This window comes from Panthera pardus, unplaced genomic scaffold (genome assembly GCF_024362965.1).
Source record: "Panthera pardus isolate Hobbes unplaced genomic scaffold, ASM2436296v1 HiC_scaffold_18, whole genome shotgun sequence".
Lineage (NCBI taxonomy): Eukaryota > Metazoa > Chordata > Mammalia > Carnivora > Felidae > Panthera > Panthera pardus.
Window position 1 is genome coordinate 13,452,008 of NW_026526743.1, and position 14,478 is coordinate 13,466,485.

General features: G+C 53.9%; 1 protein-coding gene and 1 long non-coding RNA gene across 7 annotated transcripts in view; one reads left to right on the top strand and one right to left on the bottom strand.

The window, feature by feature from the left end:
- The window catches only part of LIPE (lipase E, hormone sensitive type), an 18,681-nt gene extending 6,497 nt beyond the window's left edge, over positions 1-12,184 (bottom strand). The window contains exons 1-2 of one of the 6 annotated variants that reach the window (XM_019434415.2): positions 11,081-12,184; positions 1,982-2,517 (exon numbers count right to left, since the gene is read on the bottom strand). In XM_019434415.2, coding sequence (XP_019289960.2) covers positions 1,982-2,517; positions 11,081-12,005 — 1,461 coding nt within the window. In that variant the 5' untranslated portion in view covers positions 12,006-12,184. The other 5 variants (XM_019434417.2, XM_019434416.2, XM_019434419.2 and 2 more) reach the window with 5 other exon arrangements.
- Positions 9,545-14,478, top strand: part of LOC109257956 (uncharacterized) — an 86,477-nt gene continuing 81,543 nt past the window's right edge. Inside the window, exon 1 of the long non-coding RNA XR_008423335.1 lies at positions 9,545-10,434. This is a non-coding gene — a long non-coding RNA (uncharacterized LOC109257956). The remainder of the gene's footprint in view (positions 10,435-14,478) is intronic.

Genomic DNA, 14,478 nt, shown 5'->3' on the forward strand with positions numbered 1-14,478 from the left:
GCTCCAGTACTGCTCTAGGTGCCTTCACAGAGCTGATGTCAAAGAGAAGGCTGACAATAAGCAAATAAAGGCATATGTTTTATGATGTTATGTTTAATGACTAATGCTTTGAAAAGACAGTAGGTGGAGGGGACATGGAGTGATGACTAGGGTATCTAGGAGGGCACTTGAGAAGGGATCCAGAGGAAGTGAGGGAATGCTGTTCCCTGCAGGGGACACGGCAAGTGCAAAGGCTCTGAGGCCGTCTGTGCTTGGCATGGATAACACGTGTCGCTGGAGCAGAGTGAACCAGGGGAGAGGGGCAGTGGCTGAGGTCAGAGAAGCAAAGGGGGCTCACTTAGGGCTTAAGGAATTTGTATTTATTCCAGATGTGGGTGGAGCCATGGAGGGCTGGGAGTAAGGTGATGCAGGGATTTCCTGAAAGTCAGTGAGGACAGAGAGGAGGCCAGGCAGATGGGAACCAGTTCCTGGGCAGCAGGAAGACAGACAGGAGATGGTCAGAGACAGAAAGGGCCAGAGATCTTGAGGCAGAAAGACAGCCAAATGGAGAATGCGTCTGAGAGAGGAGCTGGGCAGCCAAGACAAGATGGGGGTGGGGGTGGCTGGGTACAAGATCAGAGGGAAAAAAGCCACAGGAAGCTGGGCAAGGGGCCAGCAGGGTTCTTTTGTTCATTTAACAAATATTGGCCTATATCCTACTGTGTGCTAAGTACTTGAACAGGAGCTGAACAAGAGCCACACAGGAGGCCTCTGTTCTGCTGGGCTGACATTTTACAGGGGGGGAGCTGTCCTGCAGCACAGCAGCTGGGCCCTCAGAGAATAGCTGTCAGGCATGACCTTGCCCCTGGCCAGGGGCCCAGTGGGCCAGAGGGCACAGTGGTGCCTGGCCATTGTGGCTGGAATGCTGGCTTGTGTGGCCCCAGGGTTTCTCTCCCGCGACTCCAAGGTCCTGGCTGGGACACAGGGAGGAGCCAGCTGGCTCAGCTAGGCTGATCAATATTTGTGGGGTCAGTTTAGGTGAAAGGAATTTCCCAGGAACACCCAGGTCGGGTTGGTGAGGACAGGCCGCCCTGTGGGGAAGCGTGGAAAGGTGGGGTGGGATGAAGGCTGAGGGTCGGCCAAGATCAGCTGGGGAGTTGCAGGGTTGGGGCAGGCACAGAGAGGATCTGAAGGATCTGGAGGCTGAGGGACCCTGTACTGACCTCGCACAGTAGCAAGTTGTTCTTGAGCCCCAAGGACCCCCAATTCTCAGTCCCCAAACTACTTTTCCTATGAGTCTAAAGGCTCCCAGGCTGCCTTCCTGTCAGTGCAGAGATGAGTGGTATCTCCCTGGGGGTGGTTGGGGTGGGCAGAGGGTGGGAGAAGACCTGGGAGTTAGGGCCCTGGTTCAGGGAGGAGAGATCTTCCTTGCTGTCGCCAACTTAGATGTGCTCCTCGGCCATCCCTGTGGCCTGAAAATCCTGATTCTATAGCTTCTTAGGTGAGCCAAAAAGCCCAGGCCAACCAGGGTCCAGCTGAACAGCTGTGACGAGGGCCCCTTGAGCCTCTGTAGAATGGGAGCTAGCGCGCTTCCTCCTTCCTGCCCCAGCCTCCAATGGGGATGACTGAACGGGGTGTGCTCTTATAAACAGGCCTTTGAGGACATTATTAACTACCTTTCTAAGGAGTCTCAAATGATTTCAGGGGCCAGATAGGTCATAGAAAAGAGTGAACAAATCTCCTGAGTTTGGGACAATAGAGAGCAGTGGGGATCCTGGTGCAAAAAGCTATGTGAGTTAAAGATTTCTTACCGCACGGTGGAATTGGCCCGGGGGCCACAAGTTTGAGACCCCCAGTGCTGTTGTTCGAGCCCTAGACAGTGTCCCCATTCTGAATCTACTATTTCCAGAACCCAGTAATACTGACCACTGTGGGTATCAAACTATGCCATTGGGCCAGGTCAGGGGCCTGTGGGCCCAGAGGAACAGGGCAGGGAGCTCACCTGGAAGCCCAGGCAGCGGCCATAGAAGCAGCCCTTATGCAGAGTGACGTACTCGCGCAGGAAGTCAGCAGTGAGCCCCTCGTCGCCCTCAAAGAAGAGTCCGCCGGGCTGGTTGGTGGCCAGCAGGTGCTGGGCATAGTAGGCTAGGGCCCGGAGCTGGGTGAGGGCAGCCAGGTAGGCCTCGAGTTCTGCTAGGTTGTGGCTGGTGCGGAAGAAGATGCTGCGGCGGTTGGAGGCCACGTAGCGCGATTTGTGTAGCAGGTGCGCCAGGCAGCAGCGGGCTGTGTGCACCAGGCTCCGGTACCCATTGGCTGGCGTCTCTGCATCCAGGTCAAAGAGGTGCGCCACGCTCAGCAGGCGGCCCAGGGCTGGCTCCAGCCCCAGCGCCTGCTCCCGGATGCCCGCAAAGACTCCCGACAGCCGTCTTGCTGTTTCCCCAGGGCCCTGGCTCGAGAAGAAGGCCATGTTGTCTTCCGCCAGAGTCACCAGCGACTGTGTCATCGTGTGCAGGTCCATGCTGTGCGTGAGCCGTGAGGCTGTGGGCCAGTTGGGAGCCCCGATTAGGCAGGGCTGGACCACCCCTCCTCCCTCGGACCCAAGGGTGAAGTCGGGGGCCCCATCCCCTTCTTTTTCAGGCCCCCTTTCCGCCTCCTTCTCAGGCCCCAGGCATCACCCATAGACCCTTCCCTTCCACCAGTATTTGAGAGAGCTCAGCCCTCTGTCCCCCCATCTACCTGGTGGTGTCCCAGGACCTTGGTCTCAAACCCAATTCTCTTCCTGAACCCAGTTCATAGTTCCAGCCTTACCTGTAGCTGAGGAGTCACTCCTGCCCCCTCCTGGTGCCTCAAGTCTGGCTGTGGAACCCCCTCCAAACTTAGCTGCCTCTCTGTTCCTCTGTGGAATATCCACAACTTGGTCCCACTCCTCCCCAGCTGGGTCCCCTGGCCTCCAGTCCTCTCTGCTTGGCTTAGATTTCACGGGCCAGCCCCACTCCCCTGCCTGGAACAGCAGTACTCACTGCTGCCATTAGCTTTGGGCCCACTCTGTGCCAGGCCTGCTCTTAGAACTTTCTGTGTGTGTGTGCTCATTTAGTGCTTGTTAACCCTGAGACCCAGACTGCCTCCGTTTGCGTTTCAAGTATTATTGGTAGCATCCCCATTTTACAAAGAAACTGAGACTCAGAGGTGTTCAGTAAGAAGCTGAAGCTTGCATTGAAAGCGGCAGCGCAGAATTCAAACCCAGATCTCTGGGTGGAGGGCCTTTACTTACACTGGTCTCCTTCCCAGGGCTCTGGAGGCTGGGCCTTTAGTTATGGCCCTCAAAAACTTGCCCTGGCACCTGGTGGCTCAGTCGGTTAAGCATCCGACTTCAGCTCAGGTCAGGATCTCAAAGTCTATGAGTTTGAGCCCAGCATCGGGCTCTGTGCTGACAGCTCGGAGCCTGGAGCCTGCTTCAGATTCTATGTCTCCCTCCTCTCCGCCCCTCCCCTGCTTGCACTCTGTCTCTCTCTCTCAAAATAAATAAATGTTTAAAAAAATAAGAAAAAAACCCGAACCTTGCCCTGGACTAGGTCCGACTCCCCACACTTCAGGATCCCTGGTGATTTTCCCTCTGGGACCCCTGTACTGTCACTCAGGCCCTGGACAACTACTTTTGTCCCCTTTGGTGGAGACGGTGCCCTCTGCTCCAGAGATTTCCTTCCTGAAGCCCACTCAGCACCTTGCCTGAATTCTGGGTGGATGGCCCCCTCTGCTCCCAGAAGAAGGTGTCTCCCCTCCATTCCAGGCCCTGGAGTTTTACGGTGCCCATTCCTGTCTCTCAGCAGGAGGGTACACTCACCCCTCCCAGACCTCTTCTGAGCTCCCCCTGGCTGAGCTGCCGGCTGGGCCCGACGGACTGTGGCTAGTGCCAGTAGCTGCCTGGGGCGATAAACTGGGGAGAGGCCAAGCCTTCCTAGGGTGTGGCCACTCGCTCCACCTCCCATCCAGAAGGGACAGTGAGACCACGTGCTGTAAACACAGCAGGGAGCCCAACTCCCTGTCCCCTCTGCTTGTTCCCAGGCCCAGCTCAAATGGGAGTCCTTGTCCCAGGCTCCTCTGCCTTGGAGACCAGGAGTCCAGGCGCCAGCCCCTCCTCCCTTGGACCCAGGAGTCCACACACCCAACCCCCTCAACAGTTAGAAACTGAGTTATCTAGCTTGTCAGCCCTCTTCTCTCTTGTAGGAGCCAGGAGTTTTTGCCACAGTCCTGAACAAGCTGACCCCTCTCACCCAGCCAGGCTGCCCTCCCTCTCCCCAAGGTGGATTCAGGGAGCAAAGGCCCAGTGATCTCAGCAACCACCCCCCAGGCTGGCCCTGGCACAGCCGGCCCCGGCTGCTGGGGGGAGACATAGGGTAGCCGGCTCTGCCTGGCACTCCGGAGAGGACAAAAGCCGATTAAGGGCAGTGCCAAGCTCAGCTGGGGGTTCTGCGCCATAGGTCCTACCGTGTGGTGTTCCACGCCTGCCACTTCCCCTTCACAGGCCATCCTGCTGTGACTGTCATTCCTACCTCACGTATGGGACGCTGAGGCTCCAAGAAATACTTTACCTATCTTATTTCCTGTGCTCCTTGCCTGGCCAGCTCTTTCCGGCCCTTCAGGCCTCAGCTTGCCACATCCTCAAAGAGGACGTTCCTCCCCAACTACGATACACGCCCCCATCATTACTTTCTGCCATCATACTTGTTTTTCTGCCTGGGATTTACACATTTGCAATTATACATGTTTGTTTACTCATGTTTGTTGTTTGTCTCCCCCCAGGCAAGAACCAGACTTCACAGAGCTGTGAAGCTTATATTGTAGAGGTGGAACTCTTTAGGAAAAAAAAATAGAAAATCACAAACACAAACTTAGATAGAGGGCTCTGAAGGGGTCTGCACAAACGAGAGGCCTTGAGGCCTCAGTGACACTTGCTTGGATGTAGGTGAACCCTGGGTCTCTCCTCCTTGATTATCATCCCCACTGGGGCAGGGGATGGCCCCAGGGCTCATCATGGGGGTCTGGTGCGTAGTAGGGAAGAAAGTCAAAGTGGGGGCAGAAGCAGGTGAATGGGAGCTTGGGAGAGGACCACCCTTCCCCAGGGCAGACAAACAGATGGACAGAGGCCTCTGGAGATGGTTCTAAGCTTGGTGGCCAGGTGAGCGGGGATGAGCCTCGATGAGCGGTGGGGAGAAGGCTGAGTCCCAGGCCCTCTGGACTCCAGGTCCCTGCCCTTCGCCCCATTCTAGGCAGCTCCCTGGGGCTAAGCTGGGTGGAACCAGGAGGACGGGATGTTGAGGTTGCCAGAAACTCGCCAAGAATCTCAGGCAGAGGGCACTGGGGCAGAGGCAGGGGCACATGGCCTGCCTGTGGGTACCGACTGGGTCAGAAGTAGGACTGAGGAGTTCTGCTGCCTGGGCACCAGCCCTTTGCCCCAAAGAGCCACAGGACAGCTGGACCCAGCCTGGATTTGGGCCCCCAGGGACTGAGCAGCGGTGAGAAGCGTGGTAGAGAAGGAAGCTCGGGGAGGATGGAGGAGGAAGGGCCAGGTCTGAGGCCTGGATGCGGCAAGGGCTTCTGGAGGGGAGAGGCCTGCAGGGCACATGCTGGGTTGGGGGGCAGCAAGTGCGCCAGGCACGGTTCTCCGTGTGCTTTTCAGGAAGTGACACATTTCATTCTCTGCACAACCCATGGTGTAGGGACCATTATAGCCCCTTTACGGCAGATGAGAAAACAGAGATGCAGAGAAGGCCATGACCGCCCACGGTCACAGGGCCAGCGAAGATGGCTCAGCTTGTCTCTTCAGAGTGTGTGTTTCTCCTCTCTGTCGTGTCTCAGCTGGCCACCTTCTGGGTGGTCAGGTGTGAGTGTGTCTTTGAGGCTCAGACAGATGCACATATGTATGTCCATACACGTATGTCATGCTTAGGGTTTGCCTGGCCTGTGTTCATGGATGGGCACGATGTGTTGATGTTTTTCCCAGTCTGTGTGTTTTTATGTTTCTCAGTATGTCTGAAGGCATGTTTGTATGTATGTGTCATGGCCCATGTTTCTTAGCCCCAGAGTTTATCTGTGTCTGCATTTTTCTTGGCCTGTGGGATTGCACGGGCAAGTGTCTGTATATGTATGGACGTATATACTCATATTTGTGTGCGTCCTGGTGTGTGTGTGTGTGTGTGTGTGTGTGGCCACTTCCCACTCCTATCCAATGCATCACGAAGTCCTGTCCACTCTGCCCCTCTAGAAACCTCTGGAATCTAGCCTTTCTCCCACCTTCATGGACCCCTCATCTAGATGTTTGTAACAAGTCTTTGTGTGTCTCTGATTTTGCCCTCTTCAGTCTCTTCCCCACCTAGGATCCAGAGGATCTTTCTAGGACTTCAGTCTGGGCACATACTCCTAACCTTGCAACACCCCCACCCTTGCTGTCAGGATAAAGCCCCAAATCCTGGACACAGCCTCCCAAACCAGGCGCCATCTGGGCCCTCTGCCCACCCAGCCCCCACTTCCTCCCTCCCTTGCTGAGCTCTCTCTGTGCTGTAATGAGCCACTTCATTGGGCCTCAAGGTCTCTGCCTGTGCTGTCCCCTTGGCCTCCCTGCCCCTCTTGCCCGCAGTCAACACTTCTCATCCTTGGGTCCAATGTCACCTTCCTGGGAAGCCTCCCTCTCACATTTTCTCAGCACTTTCCCTCTTGTATTTGCCACAGTTTATAATTATATATGATTTGTGGGATTATTTGATTAATGACTGTGTCCCCAGCTCAAATGTGAGTCTGTCCTCACCACTGAGAGCCCAGGCCTGACATAAGTAAACATTCAGTGAATGTCTGTTGAATGAATCTATGTGATTGGAGCTTTTGGGGTCCATAATCAAGGTTGGGGCACAGAGCAGTTTTGAGTTCGCACACCCCTGCCCTCAGGAAGCTGGGCTGGCCATCCTTCTGCCTCACTGGCCAGATAAGGAAGCCCAGGTGACCTTGCTTTTTCAGAGTCTCAGTTTTGTCACCTCAGAAATGGGGTGATCATAATGACACTAGAACCATTGATTACTGGCAAGATCAAACTGATGACTAGGATTGCTCCAGCCAGCTTGGATGCCCTCAGGGCGGGGGCGGGGTCTGATTCATCCTACTGAGGCCTGGCACCAGGGCAGAGCCTCAGGAAATGACAGGTGACTCTCAGGGCTTGTGGAATGAGCCTTTGTGGGAATAAGGGCCTTTGGGTTTGTGAGTAGGACTGGCTCAGCCCTGTGCAAGGTGCCCTACCCAGGAGGATTCTGACTCCTCACAACAACCCTCAAGGCAGCACGATTATTATTATCCCAGTGTTACAGTTCACACATTCCTTCACTTCAATAAATATTTCAGTGCCTCTGTGATTGGGATATCAGGCTATGAAAGTGCGGGTAAACAAGGCAGGTACAGTCCCCCTCTTAGGGAACTCACTGTGTAATGGGGAGTAACAGTAATAATAACCTCCACCTCTCATGCACGCTTGCTGTGTGCCAGTGCCAAATGTGCCACCCTCATTCAAACCTCACAACCGCCCTTACCAGTCAGGGAGTCCTATCCCTGTGTCCATTTTATAGCTCAGAAAGTTGAAACAGAAAGAGGAAGCCTGTTGCCCAGCACCACAGTTTATGACTCCAGGAACCAAGCCTCCAAAGCCCATGTTCTTAACTTTGGTCTGTACTGCCTCTGGGCACACCATCCTGCTTGTGAGGCTATGTCTGGCATTGTGACAGTGAATGCCCTCAGGTCCCAGTCTGAGCTCCTAGCCTGTCTGAGTCTGTGCAGGTGTGTGCTTGTGTAGCCAACTCCAGTCCTATCCTTGGTTAATGATGTAGCCTAGGGGCAGTCTGGGGTCTCCAGGCTTTGGGGCTATGTCAGTTTCTTCCCTTCACAGGAACTTCCCCTAGGTCCTCATTCGGATTCACAAATACTCATAACCTAGCAAGGACTTAATGTGTGCCCCTGCCTGAGGCTTTCAGCATCTCTGTTGGTCTGTCAGTCTTTCTCCAGCTTGCTGAGATCTGTAAATAATGTGACACCTCAGGAACCTAGTTGACAGCCCTCCTTTCTTTGTCCCAGGGAGGGTGTGGCAGTCTGAAGTCTACCCGGGGACCCCTAGTCCTAGAAGGAGTGGCGGTCAGGAAGTTAGACCCCAGTGGTGCTGGGCTGAAGCAGGTGGGCTGACAAGGAATGGGTGCACCGATTGAATGAAGGATGTCAGGATGGACTGTTTTGAGCCGTACTGGCCCTGGGTCATTTCCCACTATCGGGCACCCCTTCCTCCTACCTTTCCCGGACTCACCCCTAAACCTTCTCTTTGGGCAACAGTTTCTAAGCGTCTCCATTATCCTCTCATGAGTGCTGGGGACCTGAAAATAGGCGCTTGAACCATTCCCCGGTAGGAAACACTGAGGCCAGGTCACACAGCGAGTACGGAGCCAGACCGGGAACCCTGGTCTAGGAGATCGCATTCTGGACACTCTTCCCAAGACGGTACTGGGGCGTCCGGTAGTCTTTATGCTGAGGGTAATATTCCGCTCCCACATCACCCATTTTCACGATGGATCATCCCTGCACCCCCTCGCAGGGCGGCAGTGGGCCAGCCCACGGGCTCCCCCACTTCTTGGGACAGTGGGTCAGTCCACTCAGTCCCCAGTTTCCTCGCAGGAGGTCCAAGGTTCCTTCTGTTCTGCAGCCGGCCCCCGCGCGCTCACCTTTGGTTTTGCCTTTTCGCCACCGCCGGCGGCTACGACTCTTGGACTCGTCTTTGGCCTTCTTCGAGGCCGGGGCCCCAGCCGCCCTGGAGGGCCCCGTTCCCCAAACCGACTCCATCAATTTTCCGCCGTCCCCGCGTTGGGGCCGCTTCCAGCCGCCAGGCCCCGCCCCGAGTGCCAATCCTTGCCGCACACCACCACCGGGCCCCCATACCACCCAATCCTGGGCTTGGTCCCCTCTGGGTCCCGCCCTCTGAGCAATCGGGGCCTCACTCCACAGCCGGGTCCCGCCCTCAACCTCTGGGGCCTAAAGCCTGGCCCCGCCCCTTCACACGCTTTAAAGGGCCCGTGACCAACGAAAATGCAGCCCTAGAGGCGGCGAAAAGTGTCCTTCGGGCAAGACTAGTTGGGAGAACTGCGGGAGTACACCCCAGAAGGGAAGCTCCGATCTTCTCTCGTGCTGGTTCGCAGCCTCGCTTCCCCACTCACCTTCCCACGTAGGGATCCCCTAGAACGCGACCCGGCCCACCTGCTGGAGGGGGAAAGCGGGGCGCCGCAGAGCCTCCGCCTGGAGGGGCGGGGCCGGCCAGGTCCCCTGGCAATTCAAAGCCGGGGCGGGGCGCCAGCACTGGAGGCGTGGCTCTGCCTGTGAGCCGTTTGAGAAGGAAGCCCCGCCTTCTTCCTGCCCCCCTGTCTCCTATTGCTCTTTTTCTGGGGGTTTTCTCTGCCTTCTCCCTCTTCCAGAGAACGGAAGGGCGGGGGAAAGGAGAATGCTCGGCGCCTGCGCACTAGCCGGAAGCCGCTGACTGGCCCGCCGCGAGCGGCGGTAGAGGGCCCCACGCGTGCCTGGGGAATGGCGGGAAGCCGAAGAGGCTCGAGGCTCGGGCATGCGCACACAGTCAACTGCCTACCGGGTGCGCGAGAAGCCCCCTTGTCTTGTGTGGGGAGGGCGTCCCCTGAGACTGGGTTCTGGAGCCTAGAGAAACAGCTCTTCATTCTCAGCGACAGAAAAAGCAGACCTCAAACCCTCCCTTTCCATCCTGCTCCTCCTCCTCTCCCTCCTAGAGCACAGGACCAGCTGTGGCCCTGAGAGACACCCTCTTCTCAGCCCTCAGAGAGACGGTCCAGCCTTTCCAGGAGGGATAGACCTCTGGGCTGAGGCCACCATGGCCGGCCCTTCGGACTACTTGGCCCTCACGGGAGCCCCCAGCTTCTGGATTGGGGCTGCACGGCCTCCCCTCAGGCTGCTTCAACAAGTAGCCCCTCATTCCATGGGTGAGACTCGCCTGCCCGCTTCGGCCTGACCGGATCGGGGCCTGAGCGCCGAGGAGCTGGAACCCCCTCCGCCCCACCCCAGGGGCCCGGCCGCCTGCGTCAGAGGAGGGGGCAGTGATGGCGGCCGCCGGAGCCTGGGGCCCAGCCGCCTCCGATACGGCTCCACGCAACTCTCCCTTCATCCAGCCTTAACCTTGCCCGGGACTTCGGCAGACCCCGCAGCCCCTCTCCCACGGCCCAGTTCCTCTCCCACGGCACCCTTCCTGAGAACCTAACCTCCAGGCCATCGAGCCCAGCTGAACTCGGCCTCTCGGGGTGAGGCGGACGGCCTGGCAGAGGAGCGGGTGCCTTCCTGCCCGCCCGTGGCCGACCTGGACAGCTCAAATATAGCCGAGGCAAGTATTTTCCACCTAGTGGGCATGGAAAGGCCACGGGGGTAAGTGTCCATGTGCAGCACGGTGTGGCGGGGGCCTAAGGGCTGTGTTTGGGCACCGATGGCTGAATACTGGCAGGGAGGCGGCTTCTCCATTTCCTGGCCCCTGGCCCAGAGCCCTGTCCCGCTTCTGTCTCATTTCCTCCCCAATCGTCCTTGGAGAGGTAGCCTAGTGCAGGGGAAGAAGTCACACCCTGGGGGCGCCTGGGTGGCGCAGTCGGTTAAGCGTCCGACTTCAGCCAGGTCACGATCTCGCGGTCCGTGAGTTCGAGCCCCGCGTCAGGCTCTGGGCTGATGGCTCGGAGCCTGGAGCCTGTTTCCGATTCTGTGTCTCCCTCTCTCTCTGTCCCTCCCCCGTTCATGCTCTGTCTCTCTCTGTCCCAAAAATAAATTAAAAACGTTGAAAAAAAAAAAAAAAAAAGAAGTCACACCCTGGCTTTGCCACTCCCCATCTGCCCGCCTCCTGCAAGGGCCTTTGCATCTCCACGCCTGAGCTTCCTCATCTATCAGGCGGGACTCTTGATCTTTGTCTGGAGGGACTGTTGAGGGATCCCCTGAGCCAACCGGACATACTGGCGGTCCTTCGTTACTCCTGACTGACTGAATGACCATCCCTGGGAGGCTCTGGTTCCTCCGGCCTCAAACTCACCTGTGTCCCTGGGATTCTGGCTGGTGGTTTTCTTCCCGTGTGCTGCTTTCCCACCATATCCTGATGCTACTTCATGCTTTCCCTTGAAGGTCAGCTTCGTTCCCTGGGCCACTGTTCTACTCCTTTTGGCTGGTAGATTGCTCTGTACTGGAGACCCCAAATCTGATTCTAAGTCAGAATCAGTGACGCAGTCAAAAGATGTCCTCCATTCTGAGGCTGGTTGCTGTGTGGATAGTTGGTGCAGTTTTGATAGAAATCTCCAGTCGGTTGAAGATCTCTCTTGGGATCTGGCCCCTTGGGCTGGATCTGTTTGCTGGGCTGTAGGGTCTGACTGTTCTGGTCTCTCTTGGGGTATAGATTCAGTCTGGGTAGGTGATTCATTTTTGGGTCCAGGTGTAGGCTGGGCTGGAGGTGTTGATCCAGCTTCTTGTTGCTCTGGAGGTTGCTCTACTGGACCAGGTACTGGCTCGGCTACATGTGCCCCTCTCAATTCTGCCTCCTGTTGAGTTTCAGATTCTTTTTGTGGCCCAGGTCCTTGTTGTGAGGCAGCTTGCTGTTGAGTGAAGGGCACCCTGTGAATGCAAGGTGACTGCTGTGGTGCAGGTTCCTGTGGGGCAAGCAGTTCCTGCCACAAAGCAGAATTTTGTTGGATGCTAGGTCTGTGCTGCTTTTCAGCTTCATGTTGGGCAAGGGGCCCTTGCTGAGTGAGGGGTCTTTGCTGTGGAGCAGGGTCCTGTTGAGTATTGGGTTCCTGATGAGTCTTAGATTCTGGCTGGGCTGTGGCTGTCGCTTTTGGCCCAGGCTCTGCCTGGGTGATAGGTGTCTGGGGTGGCTTAGGCTCCCAGTCAGGACTAGATACTGATTTAGAACCTGGCTTTACTGTTGTTATTTCCCTCTCGGGAGATGTTGATTTCCCAGGTTTCATCCTTCTGGCCCCTCCGCCCCCCAGGCCTCCTTTGTTGCAGATTCCTCATTGATTCCTCATGATGGCATCTCCCTTTGGATCCCACTCCTTCGTCCTGGCATCCCTGGTCTTCCTTTTTAAGGCAGTTGGCAAGTGGCACTGCTGACCTCCACTCCTGTGCCAAGTGATGCACTTCTGTGCCTCTTGCTGTGGGAGGAGGGATTAGGAACAGGGGGAGGATGTGTGCCCAGTACTCTCCTACCAGAGGGGAGGGGCTTGCCCTCTTGTGTCATAAATAGGACCCCGCCCCACTTACCACTCAGTTAAAATGTTTTTTTCTCTTAAGGCAAGTATCCCAACTTAGTCTTTTGTTTTAACTCAGATGACAGAAGCCAGATTCTGGATGAGTGCTTTTTTTTCTTTTCCCTTACACTTCTGATGTTTCAGGAAAGGGTCATGGGGGAGACCCTCATGCCGTTGTAATAATCTTTTCCACTTTCTTCATTCTTTAAAATGGCTGCCAGTTTAACATCCTGTGTCACTGCTTTGATCAGTTCATTCCCATATTAAAAAAAAATGATGTCCTCCCATTTTTACAGCTTGAAGCCCTTTTCATTGGCATTTGAGATCTTCCACACCATGTCTCTAGCTTTGAACTATGGCTATGCGTATATGTTTTCTGTACTAGACTGGAAACTCACAGGGTAAAATGACCATTAATGCTGCTGCTGATGATAAGAATAATCATAAATATTAAAGGCATTCTATGTGCTGGGAAACTGCAAGGGTTGTTTGTCTTGTTTTTTAATCTATATTATCTTTTGTAAGATCGTGTCTGATTTGTTGCCATCCCTGACTTTTTAAATTTTTTTATTTATTTGTAATTTTTTAAATTATTTATTATTATTATTTTTTTGAAAAAATAAATAATTTTTTATTAATTTGACAATTTGGTTATTTTTCTTTTCCCCAGTACTTCTGCTTTGGTTTCTCCTATGGATAGTAATAACTTATATACTTTATTTACCTGGAGAGGTCTATTGAAACTTTAAAGTCTTTTTTTTTTTTCAATATATGAAATTTATTGTCAAATTGGTTTCCATACAACACCCAGTGCTCATCCCAAAAGGTGACCTCCTCAATACCCATCACCCACCCTCCCCGCCCTCCCACCCCCTATCAACCCTCAGTTTGTTCTCAGTTTTTAAGAGTCTCTTATGCTTTGGCTCTATCCCACTCTAACCTCTTTTTTTTTTTTCCTTCCCCTCCCCCATGGGCTTCTGCTAAGTTTCTCAGGAGCCACATAAGAGTGAAAACATATGGTATCTGTCTTTCTCTGTATGGCTTATTTCACTTAGCATAACACTCTCCAGTTCCATCCACGTTGCTACAAAGGGTCATATTTCATTCTTTCTCATTGCCACGTAGTACTCCATTGTGTATATAAACCACAATTTCTTTATCCATTCATCAGTTGATGGACATTTAGGCTCTTTCCATAATTTGGCTATTGTTGAGAGTGCTGGTATAAACATTGAGGTACAAGTGCCCCTATGCATCAGTACTGCTGTATCCCTTGGGTAAATTCCTAGCAGTGCTACCGCTGGGTCATAGGGTAGGTCTATTTTTAATTTTTTGAGGAACCTCCACACTGTTTTCCAGAGTGGCTGCACCAGTTTGCATTCCTACCAACAGTGCAAGAGGGTTCCCGTTTCTCCACATCTTCTCCAGCATCTATAGTCTCCTGATCTGTTCATTTTGGCCACTCTGACTGGCGTGAGGTGATATCTGAGTGTGGTTTTGATTTGTATTTCCCTGATGAGGAGCGATGTTGAGCATCTTTTCATGTGCCTGTTGGCCATCTGGATGTCTTCTTTAGAGAATTGTCTATTCATGTTTTCTGCCCATTTCTTCACTGGATTATTTGTTCTTTGGGTGTGGAGTTTGGTGAGCTCTTTATAGATTTTGTATACTAGCCCTTTGTCCGATACGTCATTTGCAAATATCTTTTCCCATTCCGTTGGTTGCCTTTTAGTTTTGTTGATTGTTTCCTTTGCTGTGCAGATTTTTATCTTCATGAGGTCCCAATAGTTCATTTTTGCTTTTAATTCCCTTGCCTTTGGGGATGTGTCAAGTAAGAAATTGCTATGGCTGAGGTCAGAGAGGTCTTTTCCTGTTTTCTCCTCTAGGGTTTTGATGGTTTCCTGTCTCACATTCAGGTCCTTTATCCATTTTGAGTTTATTTTTGTGAGTGGTGTGACAAAGTGGTCTAGTTTCAGCCTTCTGCATGTTGCTGTCCAGTTCTCCCAGCACCATTTGTTAAAGAGACTGTCTTTTTTCCATTGGATATTCTTTCCTGCTTTGTCAAAGATTAGTTGGCCATACTTTTGTGGGTCTAGTTCTGGGGTTTCTATTCTATTTCATTGGTCTATGTGTATGTTTTTGTGCCAATACCATGCTGTCTTGATGATTGCAGCTTTGTAGTAGATCCTGC